This window comes from Heterodontus francisci, chromosome 35 (genome assembly GCF_036365525.1).
Source record: "Heterodontus francisci isolate sHetFra1 chromosome 35, sHetFra1.hap1, whole genome shotgun sequence".
NCBI lineage: Eukaryota > Metazoa > Chordata > Chondrichthyes > Heterodontiformes > Heterodontidae > Heterodontus > Heterodontus francisci.
This window is the reverse complement of record NC_090405.1, coordinates 32337966-32356463: the sequence shown is the minus strand read 5'-3', so window position 1 is coordinate 32356463 and position 18498 is coordinate 32337966. Positions and strand designations below refer to the sequence as shown.

At 43.0% G+C, this 18498-nt stretch overlaps 1 protein-coding gene across 1 annotated transcript in view; it reads right to left on the bottom strand.

The window, feature by feature from the left end:
* LOC137350583 (ras-related protein Rab-8B) overlaps nt 1–18498 on the bottom strand; it is a 77889-nt gene that overhangs the window by 25950 nt on the left and 33441 nt on the right. The window contains exon 2 of the mRNA XM_068015255.1: nt 321–381. Within this exon, the coding sequence (XP_067871356.1) occupies nt 321–381 (61 nt within the window). The remainder of the gene's footprint in view (nt 1–320; nt 382–18498) is intronic.

The window sequence follows — 18498 nt, the reverse complement described above, 5'->3', positions numbered from 1 at the left end:
ATGCTGAGCATTTCCAGCACTTCATTATCACATTGCTGTTTGTGGGAGCTTGCTGTGCGCCTACTGGCTGCTGCGTTTTCTGCATTACAACAGAGACTACGGTTCAACAAGTACTTCATTGGCTGTAAAGCACTTTGAGACGTTCAGTGGCCGTGAAAGGTGCTATATAAGCGTACGTCTCTTTCTTTCATTTTCTGTTTTTAATCGAAGATTGTCTAACCTAAACTGATTAACGCACATATAGATAGGTAAATCCAGCTTGATTCAACGGGCAAATTTGACCATGTGAAAATTATGTTCAGTGAACTATTAGTACTTACCATATTTGTAACTTGATTTTCTTCCCATCTAATTCTACTGTTCGTATTTTGAAATCAATTCCTGCAAAAAGAATAAGGTCAAGTGAATAGGAAATGTAAAATGTTTTATGTTTAAAGAATCTTTGAAATATATATATATTTTAAAGCCCATTAACAATACTCTCTTCTGTTGCTCAGACAGAATCCCGCCACACGTAGGCTCGCAAAAATCAGATCCCTACCTGAGCAATCTGGCAACATGATCCAGTTCACAGCACATAAATCTCAGTGCTATTTCTGTAGTTGAATAAGTAAAACCCCAACAGTTTACTTTTAATAAGCAGCAATAATTCTGTATTGTACTGAAGTTCACAAAATAATTGGTTAATAAGAGTGGCTGCATAAAGCACAGTGGAACTACTCTTGGAAACTGTGAAATGGTTGCTTTTAATATGAGATAGCTGAAATGTGAAATTACAGCAACAAGGTAATCACTTCCAAAGTTCACAAGCAACCAGACTACATTACTAGTAGACTATCCTTCCCTGCGCAAAGTGAGCACCCTCAGCATACCTGCCGTACCATAACATGAATACTTCAGAGGAGAACTCGATTTCACCTCCTTCCCATTTCTTGGTCTCCCTACACCAAGTAGCATTCCTGACAAGAGGAAGGCAGCACCTTGCAAACCCTGACGATTCTCAACCTAGGAGATAGACCTGAGACAGTTTGGCTGTTAGATCTTTCCTTCTTGACAGTAGGGGAGCTCTTACAGGTGTCCTGGCCAACATTTATCCCTCAACAAAGGTCACTAAAACAGATGATTTGGTCATATCACTAATTGGCTGCCGCATTTCCTATACTTCAAGCAGAAGTTCATTGGCTGTAAAGCCCTTTGGGATGCAGCGAGAATGTGAAAGGCGTTACATAAATGCAAGTCTTTCTTTGTCATTTCTGGCCTTTACTTGACATTTCCTCACAAAAGCCTTGCTGTGATCAGCAATGTCATGTGAAGCCTTTCTCACACTTATTATGAACTACCAATCAACAGTGGACAAACGTATGAAGATATGCAGCAGTGTGGAACTAACCCAGACTGGGAGATATCCCAGTGTTATCCCTTCTCTGTGCAAAGTTAACTGGTCTTAGCTAGAGCAGCACTGCAGTATGGTGGTGATGGGGAAGAGGGCGACCATCTCATTCAAGTAACGGGCAAAAAAATTAGTACATTTGCGAGACAAAAGTTGTGTAAACATACAAGAAAGAAGGAGCCCAAGTTCTGACATAAGGTTATCGACCTGAAACGTTAACTCTCTTTCTCCACATATGCTGCCAGACCTGCCGAGTAGTTCCAGCATTTTCTGTTTTTATTTAGATGGGGGAAGGTGGGTTCTGGAGAAATGAAAGCACGGGAGAGGCGAAAACTTTGAAACACCTGGGTAAGCTAATTAAAAGATTGAGAGACATAATAATGCCGGCTACAAAATTAAAACAGGTTTGAAGATGCAGATAGAGCTTAAGTTACTGAAGTCAATGTTCAGACCACAGGGTTACAGGAAGTGTATCAGAAGGGCAAGGCCTAGTTCTTGCAGTTTACACCAGCCTCATACACTGTTCCAGTAAAGCTCAATGATAAAGATGTCAGAGTGAGAATGAAAGGGGAAGTTAAGCGCGAGCCACAGGTAGCACAGGTCACACTTACAAACAGAACAGAGGCATTTGATTAGTTACATTATCCGCTCAGGTTTGCTCTCTGGATGTGTTTTTTTTTTAAATATTATGTATTTTTCTCTTCCCATTTACTTGCATCACTTGCTTGTCTCCACTTATTTTTCAGCTTTGAAGGGATTGCACCTGAAATGTTAATATGTTTGCTCTCTTTACAGATGTTGCTTGACTCATGTTTCTCCAGCATTTTGTTTGTGTTTCAGACTTCCAGTATCTGCAGTATTATGCTTTTTAAAAATACTGCAAAATCTCTCCACTTCATCACACCAATTTTTTCTCCTCCCCTTAAAGCACTGACTCTTTGTTGGAGAATGGTTCCACCACCTCTCGCCCTGCAGTACATTATTCAGTTGGTCAATACTCAACTCAGCCAAGAGTGCAGGCTATTCAAGCACAGGACACATCACCTGATTCCCAAACACATATACTTCTGACAGGCTCCTGGATAGTGGTGCAGAACAGGAACTTACTTCTCTCTCAGCCTCATGAGCACGGAGAGTTACAGCATCCTGGCAATTCAAGTCAGCTAATTAAGCGTGGCCTGGGGATCTTCATCATCTCTCTGCATAATCTACTCACAGGATAAACCAAATCACTGCCCGAGACATCACTTTATTTTTACATTTAATTCATTACTTCAATTTGTTTACTTACAAGAAAAACAGATGAAAAGAAAGAGTACAATAAAGCATGGCTACGCGACCCAAACCAGACAGGACCCGAAGAAGTGTCTTTCAGGTCGGGTCACTCTTCTGGCTCTGGTCAGGTCGAGCTGGGTCGGACACAGTGTCAGCCAGGATGTAAAGGTAGGAAACACTCCGCACTAGTCTGCCGTGAACAATTCTAAGGTAGAGCACAATATCTTCAATAAATTTGATTATATTCCGGTGGTCGGGTCGGGCGTGGGAAAAAAATGAAAGGACTCGGGCCGGGTTGGATGTGGTTCTGTCGGGCTTGGGTCAGATTTCATTTGAAGACCCGAGCAAGTCTCTAGAGCATGAGGTCTGGATTTGCATTGAGTGAGTACTCAAACTTTACTGAAGTTTGTTCCATCAAATTGTGATGGGCTTTGAGTTTACAAGGCTCCAAACACTGGGAAGTGGCTGCATTTAAAAATGAACATGAAATGGCTATGGACACTCATTCCCTTTAATATTACTGAACTGCTTCCAATGGGAGTGGCTCAGTAATAAGTGCCAATTTTTGTTTGTGCTTCTTTGCTGAGTAGGGTGAATTCGGCAGCAATGGCGCTTTTATAAAAGTTCACGCACGTATCATTTCTGCAAATTCATGCACGTGACTGCTGTTGCTGCTACACAAATATTACACATGTACAGTCCATTCAGGAACTATACCAATATCAACAGCAGTAACGACTTGGACTTTAAGTACATAAAAAATAGTAAAATGCTCTAGGTCAGTTTGGGTTCCGCCAGGGCCACTTGGCTCCTGACCTCATTACAGCCTTGATCCAAAAATGGACAAAAGTAAATGAATTCCAGAGGTGAGTTGAGAGTGACTGCCTCTGACATCAAGGTAGCATCTGACTGAGCGTGGCATCAAGGAGCCCTTGCAAAACTGGAGTCAATGGGAATCGGAGGGAAACTCACCATTGGCTGGAATCATACCTAGCACAAAGGAAGATGGTTATGGTTGTTGGAGGCCAAACATCTCTGTCCCAGGACATCACTGCAGGAGTTCATCAGGGTATTGTCCTAGGTCTAACCATCTTTAGCTGCTTCATCAATGTCCTTTCCCTCCATGATGAGGTCAGAAGTGGGGATGCTTGCTACTGATTGCACAGTGTTCAGCATCATTTGAGACTCCTAAAGATCTGAAGCAGTCCATGCCCGTGTGCAGAAAAACCTGGACAACATTCAGGCTTGGGTTGGCAAGTGCCAAATAACATTCACACCACACAAGTACTATGCAACGACCATCTCCAACAAGGGAGAATCGAACCATCTCCCCATGACGTTCAACAGCATTACAATCGTTGAATCCTCCACCAACAACATCCTGGGGTCACCAATGACCAGAAACTTAACTGGACCAGCTAAACAAATACTGTGGCAACATGAAGAGGTCAGAAGTTGAAAATTCTGTGGCGAGTAACTAACCTCCTAACTCCCCAAAGCCTGTCCACCATCTACAAGGCACAGTCAGGAGTACGATGGAATACTCTCCACTTGCCTGAATAAGTGCAGGTCCAACAACACTCAAGAAACCTGACACCATTCAGGACAAAATAACCCACTTGACCAGCACTCCATTCACAACCTTAAACATTCTCTCCCGAAACCATCACTGAGTACCATCTACAAGATGCACTGCAGCAACTCATCAAGCCTCCTTGGACAGCACCTTCCAAACCCGCAACCTCTACCACCTAGAAGAGCAAAGTGAGCAGAGCCATGGGACCACCACCATCTGGAAGTTCCCCTCCAAGCCATACAACATCCTGTCTTAGAATTTTGCCATTTCTTCACTGTCACTGGGTCATGAACTCCCTAACAGCACTTTTGGTGTACCTACACCAGGTCATGGCAGCAGCTCATCACCACCTTCTCAAGAGCAATTAAGAACGGGCAACAAATCCTGGCCTTACCAGCGACACTCATATCCCATGAACAAATAAAAAAGGCGCTTCACAGGAGCTTTATCAAAAAGAAATTCGACGCCAAGGCAGAGATATTCGGACAGGTGACCAATATTGGTGAAAGGGGTAGGTTTGAAGGAGTGTTTCAAAGGAGGAGAGGGGTCCTCTCCCTGGCAACAGTCTGAGATTAAGTCAGTCTGTTTGCAACCTTGGTGTCACAATTGACTGCGAGATGAGCTTCCGATCTCATATTCATGCTATCACTAAGACCACCTATTTCCACCTCCGTTAACATCGACTGACTTCGCCCCATCTCAGTTCATCTGCTGCTGAAACCCTCATTCATGCCTTCATTACATCTAGACTTGACTATTCCAATGCACCCCTGGCTGGTCTCCCACATTTTACTCTCCGTAAACTATGGCCATTCAAAACTCTGCTGCCCCCATCTTAACTTACACCAAGTCCCTTTTCCTTATTGCCCCTGTGCTCGCTGACCCAGGTAAGCAACTTCTTGATTACAAAATTCTCATCCTTTTCAAATCCCTTCAATGTTCTCTCCCTTCCCCATCTCTGTAATCTCTTCCAGCCCCACATCCCTCCAAGATATGTGGGCTTCTCTAATTCTAGCTTCTTGTGCATCCCCGATTTTAATCGCTCCACCATTGGTGACCCTGCCTTCAGTTGCCTAGGCCCCAAACTCTGGCATACCCTCCCTAAACCTCTCCTCAGTTTCCTCCTTTAAGACGCTCCTTAAAACCTGCCTCTTTAACCAAGCTTTTGGTCATCTGATCCAATATCTCCCTTTGTGGCTTGGTGTCATTTTATTTTATAATGCTCCTGTAAATCACCTTGGAACATTTTATTACATTAAAGGCGCGATATGAATATAATTTGTTGAGGGGTTTAGGAAGGGAATTCCAGAGCTTACAGCCTAGGAGTTGAAGGCACAGCCACCATTGGTAGAGTGAAGAAAATGTCAGTGCAAGATCCATATAACAATTCCACAAGTGCACTATTGGCCTGCCTGTGTGGTGCCCTATACCATAATGGGACAATGATCTCTTTCAACTTGAATGGATTGTACCACTTTTTTGTGCATCTATTCTACATGGCCCCAACACGTCTTGACCTTCAACCCTCCTGTGTCAGTGTGTTATTTCCCATAATGTGAGCTAGCTAGAACTGGCAACTGCAGCTCAATTCTGGGTAATTTTCTGACAGGGTTACAGTTACGAAACTTTTATCCCATCAGTCTGGGCTGGTTTTGAGGTACTGGAGGTGAAAGAGTAGTGCGTACATGTATTGTGGCCTCTAATTTTGCCTTCCACCTACAGACCACAAAACAAAGACAGCTCAAATTAGTAGCTGCTTATTGGCTGAAAGAGTCCAAATAATGAAACCATATACAGATTCGAATGTTGCAGCATACATTAGTTATTAAAGTAAAAGGATACTACTTATTCTTTGGCCTCGTCTCGAGAGACAATGGGTAAGCGCCCGAAGGTGGTCAGTGGATACTATTTGACATCATTTTACACCACAGTAATTCAGTGAGGTCACCTACATCTGAAGTTAAAAAGTTTGTTCCATTGCCATTAATTATAATACAAAGAATGGCTACATATACTCTTTATATAGCGAATTGTTGACAAACTATTTCACAGCATTCCCACACTGCTGACTACTAAAACTAATGCAAGTCACAAAGGTCAAGCATGCTATGCCTGTGCTGGGACGAGGGAGCAGTACCTCAGGACATGCGCGATGCCAACATCATCACCCTCTATAAAAACAAAGGTGACCGCGGTGACTGCAACAACTACCGTGGAATCTCCCTGCTCAGCATAGTGGGGAAAGTCTTTGCTCGAGTCGCTCTGAACAGGCTCCAGAAGCTGGCCGAGCGAGTCTACCGAGGCACAGTGTGGCTTTCGTGCAGAGAGATCGACCATTGACATGCTGTTCTCCCTTCGTCAGATACAGGAGAAATGCCGTGAACAACAGGTGCCCCTCTACATTGCTTTCATTGATCTCACCAAAGCCTTTGACCTCGTCAGCAGACGTGGTCTCTTCAGACTACTAGAAAAGATTGGATGCCCAGCAAAGCTACTAAGTATCATCATCACCTCATTCCATGACAATATGAAAGGCACAATTCAACATGGTGGCTCCTCCTCAGACCCCTTTCCTATCCTGAGTGGCGTGAAACAGGGCTGTGTTCTCGCACCCACTTTTTGGGATTTTCTTCTCCCTGCTGCTTTCACATGCGTTCAAGTCCTCTGAAGAAGGAATTTTCCTCCACACAAGATCAGGGGGCAGGTCTAAGAGTGAAGTCCAAAGTACGGAAAGTCCTCATCAGGGAACTCCTCTTTGCTGACGATGCTGCTTTAACATCTCACACTGAAGAGTGCCTGCAGAGTCTCATCGACAGGTTTGCGGCTGCCTGCAATGAATTTGGCCTAACCATCAGCCTCAAGAAAACGAACATCATGGGGCAGGACGTCAGAAATGCTCCATCCATCAATATTGGTGACCACGCTCTGGAAGTGGGTCAAGAGTTCACCTACCTAGGCTCAACTATCACCAGTAACCTGTCTCTAGATGCAGAAATCAACAAGCGCATGGGAAAGGCTTCCACTGCTATGTCCAGACTGGCCAAGAGAGTGTGGGAAAATGGCGCACTGACACGGAACACAAAAGTCCGAGTGTATCAAGCCTGTGTCCTCAGTACCTTGCTCTTTGGCAGCGAGGCCTGGACAACGTATGTCAGCCAAGAGCGACGTCTCAATTCATTCCATCTTCGCTGCCTCCGGAGAATACTTGGCATCAGGTGGCAGGACCGTATCTCCAACACAGAAGTCCTCGAGGCGGCCAACATCCCCAGCTTGTACACACTACTGAGTCAGCGGCGCTTGAGATGGCTTGGCCATGTGAGCCGCATGGAAGATGGCAGGATCCCCAAAGACACATTGTACTGCGAGCTCGCCACTGGTATCAGACCCACCGGCCGTCCATGTCTCCGCTATAAAGACGTCTGCAAACGCGACATGAAATCCTGTGACATTGATCACAAGTCGTGGGAGTCAGTTGCCAGCGTTCGCCAGAGCTGGCGGGCAGCCATAAAGATGGGGCTAAAATGTGGCGAGTCGAAGAGACTTAGTAGTTGGCAGGAAAAAAGACAGAGGCGCAAGGGGAGAGCCAACTGTGCAACAGCCCCCGACAAACAAATTTCTCTGCAGCACCTGTGGAAAAGCCCGTCACTCTAGAATTGGCCTTTATAGCCACTCCAGGCGCTGCTTCACAAACCACTGACCACCTCCAGGCGCGTATCCATTGTCTCTCGAGATAAGGAGGCCCAAAAGAAAAAAAAATAGCGAATTGTTGACAAACTATTTCACAGCATTCCCACACTGCTGACTACTAAAACTAATGCAAGTCACAAAGGTCAAGCACAATGATTTACAGATCTAACTGCCACTACACAAAGGACAAGATGCAGAAAACTATTCCTGTAATAAATGCTTACAAAGAGACTGTTGGAACAAAGTCTCCAGAAAACTCGTGACTGTCAGCTGTTCTGGTATGAGAAGCCACTCTGTACTCTGTCTTTCACAACCCAAACTGATCAGCTGCACCATGTCATTGCAACTGCCACATCATTTCCTCACAAGGAGAGGTCATGGTCCAGCTTCCTGCTGCTTCAGTGGCAAAGTTTCTTCTCCATCATGAACTGTCACAGTTCCATATGCACCACTATATTTTTTGTGCGTTTTTTGTTCAAAGCGTGTAAAAGGGGATTACGCTGTCTTGCAAGTTATTTCGGTAATGGGAACAAGTGTCGTGTGTTACAAGTTACTGTACAATGAAGAACAGAATAAAGTTTCAAACAGTAGGCTTTCACAATTAAGAAAAATCCAATTGCAAAACAGTTTAATGTTTTACCAGCATGGGTGACATTAATATATTTACATATAACCTTTCACATCCTCCAGATGTCCCAAAGTGTTTCAGAGACAATTAATTAATTTTGAGCTGCAGTCCCTGTTATTCTTTGCTCTTGGCATTTTATCGTGGACGAAGGTTTTGGGAATGTTGTACTCATCTGTTGCAGGCCCGCTGGTGGCTAGTCAGGCCTATCAGTGACCTGCAGATTCTCCCACAGCAGGTACAAGTGAAGGTGTAGTCACTGCTGGGGACAATTGGATCTATCCTTCTCCTCCTTTTCTCCTTCACGTTGGTTCTTTACTCCAGTCTCAAATGTGTCTGTAGCCCTCCTGATAAAGCATCTCCAGAACTTAATGCCAAAGGGATCAAGGGATATGGGGAGAAAGCGGGAACAGGGTACTGAATTAGATGATCAGCCATGATCTTTTTTGAATAGCAGAGCAGGCCCAAAGGGCCTACTCCTGCTCCTATTTTCTATGTTTTTCCAGGCATTACAATCTATGGCCTTAGCTTCCCACTGGCGATTGTCATCCGTGGCACATAGAGGGACTTCTTCAGGAAGTCCTTGAAAAGTTTGCATGGGGCCCCTCTGTTCCTTTTACCTCTGATCAGCTCTCCATACAACATGATTTTGGGCAGGCGACTATCATCCATCCGGGCAACGTGACCCACCCAACACAGTTGGTTTTACAGGAAGATGGCCTCGATGCTGGTGGTGATAGCTGTTTCCAGTACTTCAATGTTTGTGATACGGTCCTGCTAGTGGATCTTGAGGATGCTGTGGAGGCAGCGCTGATGGAAGCGCTCTAGAAGCCGTACATGACGGTGGTATAGGACCCACGACTCAGCGCCACACAGAAGGGTGGTGAGGACTATGGCTTTGTACACTTTTGAATTTGGTCTGTGCTCTGAGTCTGTGGTTGCTCCACATATTTGTAGAGTCTGCCAAATGTACTGTTTGCTTTTGAGAGCCTATTGTCCACTTCCTTGTCTACAGTGGCATCGAACAAGATGATGCTCCCCAAAGAAGTAAATTGCTTGATGGCATTCAGCTCAGTTCCCTCGATGATGATGCTTGATGCATCTTCTTGGGATGCAGGCCGATGCAGGACTTCGGTTTTCTTTAAACTGATTTTTAGTCCGAAGAGTTGTGCCGGCTCGGAAAAATGTGTCATTATATGTTACAGGTCTGACTGACTGTGGGCCAGGAGAGCACAGTCATCAGTGAAAAGAAGTTCACGGATGAGTTTTTCTTGTATCTTTGAGAGCGCCTGAAGACACCCTTGATTGAAAAGGCCTCCCGCAGTCCGGAAGCATACATAAACTCCCTCCTTAATGTCTTCCGTTGCCTGCTGGAGCATCATGCTGAAAAAGATGGTGAATAGGGTCGAGGCCAGCACACATCCCTGCTTCACACCATTGCAGATAAAGTAGAATAAACTATTACTTTCAGGCAACCAAAGATAAAGTTTTCCAAACTAAAAATCACTAGTTCAGCCTCAGCTGGAGCACCACACTTTAGGAAGGATGTCAAGGCCTTAGAGAGGGATAGAGAAGATTTACTGAAATGGTAGGAGGGATGAGGAACTTCAGTTGTGAGGCGACTAGAGAAGCTTGGCTTGTTATCCTTATAGCAGATAAGTTTAAAAGGGAGATCTAATAGGTGCCCAAAATCATAAAGGGCTTTGATAGAGTAAGGAGAAATGGTTTCCAGTGGCAGAAGGATCTGTACACCAGAGAACAGAATTGGCAAATGAATCAGACGAGATGAAGAGAGATTTTTTCACATGAGTTATGATGACCTGGAATGCACTGTCTAAGGGTGGTGGAAGCAGATACACTAGCAACATTCGAAAAGGAACTTGAAGGAAAAAAAAAAGAGAAGGCAGGGGAGTAATTGAGAATCTCTTTCAAAAAGTCAGCACAGACACGACAGACCAAAACGCCTACTTTTCTGCTCTATCATTCTATGATGCTATGAAATTAGATCTATTGTGACTACCAACTGATGAAAAGTCAGACTATCAAAAAGCAAAATACTGCAGATGCTGGACATCTGAAATAAGAACATGAAATGCTGGAATTACTCAGCAGGTCTGGCAGCATCTTGCAGAGAGAAGCAGAGTTAACATTTCAGGTCAGTGACCTTTCATCAGAACTAAAGGTCACTGACCTGAAATGTTAACTCTGCTTCCCTCATCACAGATGCTGCTAGACCGGCTGAGTATTTCTAGCATTTCTTGTTTTTATATCAGAAAAGGTATGTTCCACATTAAACATAAGTGCAGCCTGAGGAAAATATTCAGTAAGTTTTTTTGTATTACATGGCCAGAATGTAATGAATCCTTTCATTGGTTTCAGCCATTAGATGAGGAAGTGTTTTATTTGCACTGAATTGGTCATGGCTGCCACAAGGTATCAATAATAAACTACAGTCAAGCCTATCTCTGCCAGATACAAGTCCATTTCATGCACAAGTTACCTGCAAAATATAGAGCATTAATGACTTAGAAATACATTTTTAAGAGCAAAGTACTGTGGATGCCAGAAATCTGAAATAAAAACAGAAAATTCTGGAAATACTCTGCAGGTCTGGCAGCATCTAGAGAGAGAAAAACAGAGTTAATGTTTCAGATTGGTGACCCTTCAGAAGGTTAACTCTGCTTTGCTCTCCATAGATGCTGCCTCACCTGTTGAGTTTTTCCAGTATGCTCCGTTTTTATTTCTGCTATGTACAAGTCCATTTCATATGCAAGTCACTTCCAAATTTAGAGCATGAGAGAACTGGAAACCGTGAATTTTTAAATTGGTTAATTTTTGTACTCTAGATAAAAGCTAGCATTGGGGAAATGGAAGCTTCCCAATGCAGGAACCAGCAACAGCCAGCACTATTCCATCAGGTTAAACACTTCATAAAACCTTCTCAACCCTACCTCCACACTGCTATCAGTGCAACACTTATCACTCTCGACACCAGTCATTCTTTGGCCTCTGAGCAAGACTGACAACTTATAGTGCTAAACAAAGGGACTATTCTGAAAAGTGGGACCATGCTGACTAGGAGTGGGACTGGGACTTTAAAAATGTAAAACTTGAAATATTCCTACCAACCAGAAACAACATTTCAGAAATACATTTCTAATTGTGCTGCTCCTACAGTAAACAAAGAATGTAATATTAAATATTGCTTTTATAATATAACATGTGAATAAGCATTCTAAAATAAATCCCCAATATTAAATACTGGATAAACAAAATACTTCTTTAAAAAAGAATTTCAGAAAACAACAGCAGCAAAACATTGCCAAATATCAGCAGCCCTCAGACAGATGGAGCCAGACTCTGCTAGATGCTCCATTGAAGAACAAAGAGGCTAATCTCCTTCCTACTTACCATCACAATGGTCCCGAACGATTTAATGCAAATCCAAAAGTCATTCATAAGCCTCACTGAAGTAGCTCCTTCCTCCTAGCACCCCCCAAAATACTTGAATTGTTCATGATGAATCACAGTCCACTGCCCTCAACACTACTGAAATTCCATTTATAATCTTGACAATTGCATATGTGTGTCATTATGTTTTGCGATAAGGATACTGGGGTTGACTAAATACATTTTACAATACAGAGGGAAAAGCCACCCTGTTTGAAAACAGGACGAGAAGGAATATCAGAATGCAAAGTATTTTGGATATGTTTGCATCGGTCCTCACCATAGAGGAGACAAGTAACATCCCAGAAATAGCTGTAAATCAGGAAATGGGAGGGAGGAACTCAGGAAAATTACAACCACTGGAGAAGTGGTACTGAGCAAATTGTTGAGCCTGACAAGTCCCCAGTCCTGATGGACTTCATCCTAGGGTCTTAAAAGAAGTCATTAGTGAGATAGTTGATGCGTTGGCTTTGATTTTCCAAAATTCCCCAGATTCGGGGAAGGTTCCATTAGATTGGAAAATAGCAAATGGAACTCCTTTATTCAGAAAGGGAGAGAGGCGGAAAGCAGGAAACTATAGGCCAGTTAGCTTAATATCTGTCATAGGGAAAATGTTAGAAGCTATTATTAAAAGATGTTATAGCAGGGCACTTAGAGAAATTCAAGGTAATCAGGCAGAGTCAACATGGTTTTGTGAAAGGAAAATCATGTTTAACTAATTTATTGGAGTTCTTTCAAGTAACCTGTGCTGTGGATGTAGGAGAACCAGTGGATGTACTGTAAGATTTCCAGAAGGCATTTGATAAGGTGCCACATCAAAGGTCATCGCGGAAAATAAAAGCTCACATTGTTGGGGGTGATATTTTGGCATGGATAGACGATTGGCTAGCTAACAGGAAACAGACAGTAGGCATAGATGGGTCATTTTCTGATTGGCAAGATGTAACGAGTGGTGTGTCACAGGGATCAGTGCTGGGGCCTCAACTTTTTACAATTTATATAAATGACTTGAATGACAGGACCTGGTTACAGAAAGTTCAACTAATTACTTTCACTTTAAATGGGTGGGCACAAAACAGGACAGTAAAGCTCAATTCTTGGACTTTTCAAATTGGACAGCCAAAACAGAAATGAAAAGATCTGTGCAGACCACAGGAAAGTAACTAGTGACAACAAACAACGTTGATTACAACTGGTATTTTCAATCACATTTTCTTTTAAATCTTGGCAAGAGGTGATGAAATTACAAATTTTAAATGTCTAAGGGCTATTAACCCAGCCACGACAATTTGGTGTAGTCTTTCATTACACTGTGCGAGCATACAAAGAAATCGAGTGTGGAACTTGATTTAATCTGTGTCACGCTACTCTGAACAGAACGTTTATATGAATTCTCTATAGCTGTGCCGAATTATAATTTCACAAATTGTCTCTACACCAATTTTGATGCAGCATTTTAATTTCAAATGAAATATGTTAGATGACTTCATTGGGATGAGATTTTTGTATTGAACAATAATCCCCATGAGTATTAACACCTGTCAGTTAAGCAAAATCTTGCTACCAATGTTTTATCTCAACAGGAACTTGACATTTCCTGCAGCTGAATGTCACTGCAATTTAACTTTCTATAGAGAACTGCATACGTCAGAATGTAAACCTGGTGAATATGCAACTTGGATAAAGCATCAATTTACAAATAGCACACAGTTTAGTTAGTTGACAGGATATTATATGACAGCAGGAAGCGGCAAACTGTCAAATTTAACTCAGGACACAAGAGAAACTCACCACTTCCTGTAGATGTAGCTTATGCGATTTTTACATTTCCAACTACTTACCTCTTCAAATCTAGCAAAGCACATCGCGCATTACTGCAATGAATGCATATAATCTATTTCTATACAAAAACATAACTTAAAAACATGTTGCAGTTACTCTAAAAACTATACTTCAGCAACTCTTGAAGTGTGAGGTTTGTTCCCTGTGCAGCCAGGGGCTGGAAGGGCCAAAACCTAATCTCTGAAATTACATTTGTATCATGCTTGATGCCTTGATGTTGCTGTAGTTCTTCCTCCCGATTGGTTGAAGTCCTAGTCAATCAAAGCAATATCCTCTCCTCAGTACATATCAATGCTTTCTTTTTTGGGTCCCAGTGCTGATTTCTAGAATTCTGACAGCTGCTCCTGGTACCACCCACTCCCCCTCTTCCAGAAATCCTGCCACACAGGAGTTGAAGTGCAGTGGAACTTGGCAGAGATAAGCAGAAGTCAAAAGGTAGAGTAGATAGACAAGGGGAAAAGCAAAAGAAAAAATGAAAATTAGTCAGAAGAAGTTAAGAGAGGCTGATTCTTAGCTTTTTGGTATCAATTTCATAAGGTATATACTGAGAAACATCTAATGAAGCAGAGTCAAGAACAGCCTAAAAATGTCCAAGAACACACTCTTTACTATTAACTCTATATCTATAGTACACAAAAATACACTGCAAATCTGATAACTTCTCTCCCAGAACAGTTGTTCCACTACAGTTTCTTCAGATTCAATCCAGAAAATAAACATAGGATGCATTCAGCCCAACTATTCTACACCAGTGTTTATGCTCATGATCCTCCTCCCATCGTACTTGATCTGACACCTATAACGATGAACTTCTATTCATTTCTCTCATGTTTTATCTAGCTGCCCCTAAATGCATACATGCTATTTGCCTCAACTACTCCATGTGGTAGCAAATTCAACATTTTCCTGAATTGCTTATTGAATTCAATTAGGATGAAGCACATGACACTGTAATAACAGTAAATTCAACCAATTCCCAAATTTTAAAAAAGTTCTCAAAATTCTACAAAACCAAAATACTACAGAAGCAGAAAATCAAGAACAGAAAATGCTGGAAATACTCAGTAGGTCTGGCAGCATCAGTGGACAAAGAAACAGAGATAACATTTCACTTCTGACGAGAAGTCATCAACTTGAAATGTTAATTTTGTTTCTCTTTCCACAGATGCTGCCTGGTCTGCTGATTATTTCCAGCATTTTCGGATTTATTTACCAGAATTCTAGCCTTCCAAAAAAAAAAAGCACACGGGTCAGAGAAAGACTCGAGTCAAGTGCAAGTACTTATTAAAATAAAGTTGGAGGAAAAAATAATTGTTTAAGAAAAAAATTATTTTGCTCTCTCTCTGCAGCATCCGCGCTGTCCCAGGACTGCTCATCATGGCCTATGCCATGATATCACTCTGGGGTAAGATGAACAGCCAGCTGGTACAGGGACTGAACCCACACTGCTGGCGTTATTCTGCACCATACCCTGGCCATCATCTAAGCTAACCAACACATTTAAAAACTCACTTAATATAACAATGCTACCTCAAGAAAATATCTTTTTCTGATGTTGTACTCACACAAGCATGGACAGGTATCTGTGCCATTTACTGAAACTGAAATCAGAGGCACAGATTTTGCTGGAAACAAAACACGTTGTGAATGATGCACGGTGATAGTAATTTGCAAACTGACCAGAAAGCTATGGCAAGGAAGAGACCCCATGAATTGCTGGATGATTTATGCTGCACTACCAGTGGCTTCATCCTTAACCTCCCAATGAGTTTCATGAAGATGCTGCATTTGCACATTAGAGTCATAGAGTTGCACAGCATAGAAGCAGGCCCTTCGGCCCACCGCGTCCATGCCGACCATAATGCCTATCTATACTAATCCCACCTGCCTGCATTAATTCCATATCCCTCTATGCCTTTCTCATTCAAGTACCTGTCCAGATGCCTCTTAAATGTCGCTACTGTTCCTGCCTCCACTGGCAGCTCATTCCAGATACCCACTATTCTTTGTGTGAAAAAATTACTCCATTGATACCCTTTAAACCTCCTCCCTCTCGCCTTAAATCTATGCCCTCTAGTTTTATTCACCTCCACCATGGGAAACAGACTCTGGCTATATACCCTATCTATGTCTCTCAATTTTATATACCTCTATCATGTCCCCTCTCAGCCTCCTTCCCTCCAGGGAAAACCGACCCAGCCTATCCAATCTCGCTTTATAACTCAAGCCCTCCAAACCAGGCAGTTGCCCACTAAACTCACCAGAGAAAGTTACATCTAGTAACAGCACCAGAATCCTTTTATAACAACGTGAGCATTGTTAATGACTGCCAATCAACTGTTCTGGCCCAGAAAGTGAACAATTATGAGTGTGTGAATCTCATTCCTTCAGCTTGCAAATTTCTTCTCTTAAGCAGCACAGTGGTTAGCACTGCAGCCTTACAGCTCCAGCGACCCGGGTTCAGTTCTGGGTACTGCCTGTGCGGAGTTTGCAAGTTCTCCCTGTGTCCGCGTGGGTTTCCACCGGGTGCTCCGGTTTCCTCCCACAGCCAAAGACCTGCAGGTTGATAGGTAAATTGGCCGTTGTAAATTGCCCCTAGTGTAGGTAGGTGGTAGGAGAATGGTGGGGATGTGGTAGAGAATATGGGGTTAACGTAGGATTAGTATAAATGGGTGGTTGTTGGTCGGCACAGACTCGGTAGGCCGAAGGGCCTGTTTCAGTGCTGTATCTCTAAATAAAAAAAATAAAATAAAAATAATTCAATCTTTCTTTCTCTTTCTACACCTGATTTGACACAGAATTCACCCCCCACCTTTCTGTCTTCCTGTTTATTTCCCAATTTAATTAATCTCACTGATTAAGGGAATACAGTGTTTGTCCTGATGCCCTGTTGCCCTTGCTATGCCATTAGCAACTCCAATATCCAGCAACTTTGTGGGGAAAAATTTTTAAAACCTAAACATGCAGAAACAAGTCTAACTAATAGGGCACACTGAGATGCTCTGCTCCAGTGAAATCTGGGTCCATATTATTTCATGGACAGTTTAACACGAGCTCTATTTTCTCTGCAAACCAGTTGCCACGCTGCACGACTTACTCTGCACCTGTAAGAGCTTCAGAGTGGAAATATAGTGCGAGATACTTTCACTTCTGGAAAAGAGTTCAGCACAAGAGATGGCTCTCCCCAGTGCAGCAAATATAAAGTACTGGTTTCTAATTTATTTTTTATTTAGAGATACAGCACTGAAACAGGCCCTTCAGCCCACTGTCTGTGCCGACCAACAACCACCCAATTATACTAACCCTACAGTAATCTCATATTCCCTACCATCTATCTACACTAGAGGCAATTTACAACGGCCAATTTACCCATCACCTGCAAGTCTTTGGCTGTGCGAGGAAACCGGAGCGCCCGGCAAAAACCCACGCGGCCACAGGGAGAACTTGCAAACTCCGTACAGGCAGTACCCAGAATCGAACCTGGGACCCTGGAGCTGTGAGGCTGCGGTGCTAACCACTGCGCCACTGTGACTTGGATTCTGAGACTCAATGCCAAATCGGTTAAATTTGCAGAAGTTACCAAACTTGGAGGAGCAGTGGCATTGAAGGAGGTGGACCAGAAACGGGGCGGCACAGTGGCGCAGTGGTTAGCACTGCAGCCTCACAGCTCCAGCGACCCGGGTACTGCCTGTTTGCAAGTTCTCCCTGTGTCTGCGTGGGTTTCATCCGGGTGCTCCGGTTTCCTCCCACATGCCAAAGACTTGCAGGTTGATAGGTAAATTGGCCATTAGAAATTGCCCCTAGTATAGGTAGGTGGTAGGGAAAATATAGGGACAGGTGGGGATGTGGTAGGAATATGGAATTAGTGTAGGATTAGTATAAATGGGTGGTTGATGGTCGGTATAGACTCGGTGGGCCGAAGGGCCTGTTTCAGTGCTGTATCTCTCAAACTAAAAAAAACTAAAAACTAAACGAAGCATGAGCTAAACAATGGCAGATGAAATCTGATGCAGACAAATATCCCACATAGGAAGGAAAAATAGACAACTAAGTATCAAGTCAAAAGAAACCCAGGATTCTTAGTAGACAATGCTCAACATTTCCATTTTGTTGCACAAAGGGTAGTGGAAATCTGGAACACTCTTCCTCCAAAAAACTGTTGAGGCTCGGTCAACTGAAAATTTCACAACTGAGAGATAGATAGATATTTGTTCGGTAAAGGTATTGAAAGATATGGAACAAAGGCAGGTAAATGGAGTTAAGAGAAAGATGAGCCATGGTCTAAGTGAATGGCACAACAGGCCAAGGGGCTGAATGTTCGTAAAGCCAATGGAATGTGAACTGCAGAGCCAAAACAGTAGAATGTCAGAGGAAGTCATGATGAAACTGTCAGACTGTACCTCAAGGTCTGGTTACCAAGACACAGGAGAGCCAGATGGTTGATCCCAATGTCAGCATTCTGCGCAATGAGGAAATACTGGCGAGCCGGGCTTTTCAGCCTGGGAAGAAATGATCTTAAAGGTAGACAATGGTGTGAAAAAGGATAATCTGAAATATTACTTTAAAATGCAAGGACAAGAGGACGCACACTAAAACTTGTAAAATATAACTTCAGGACTGATATCAGGAGATTCTTTACAGAGACACAGAACG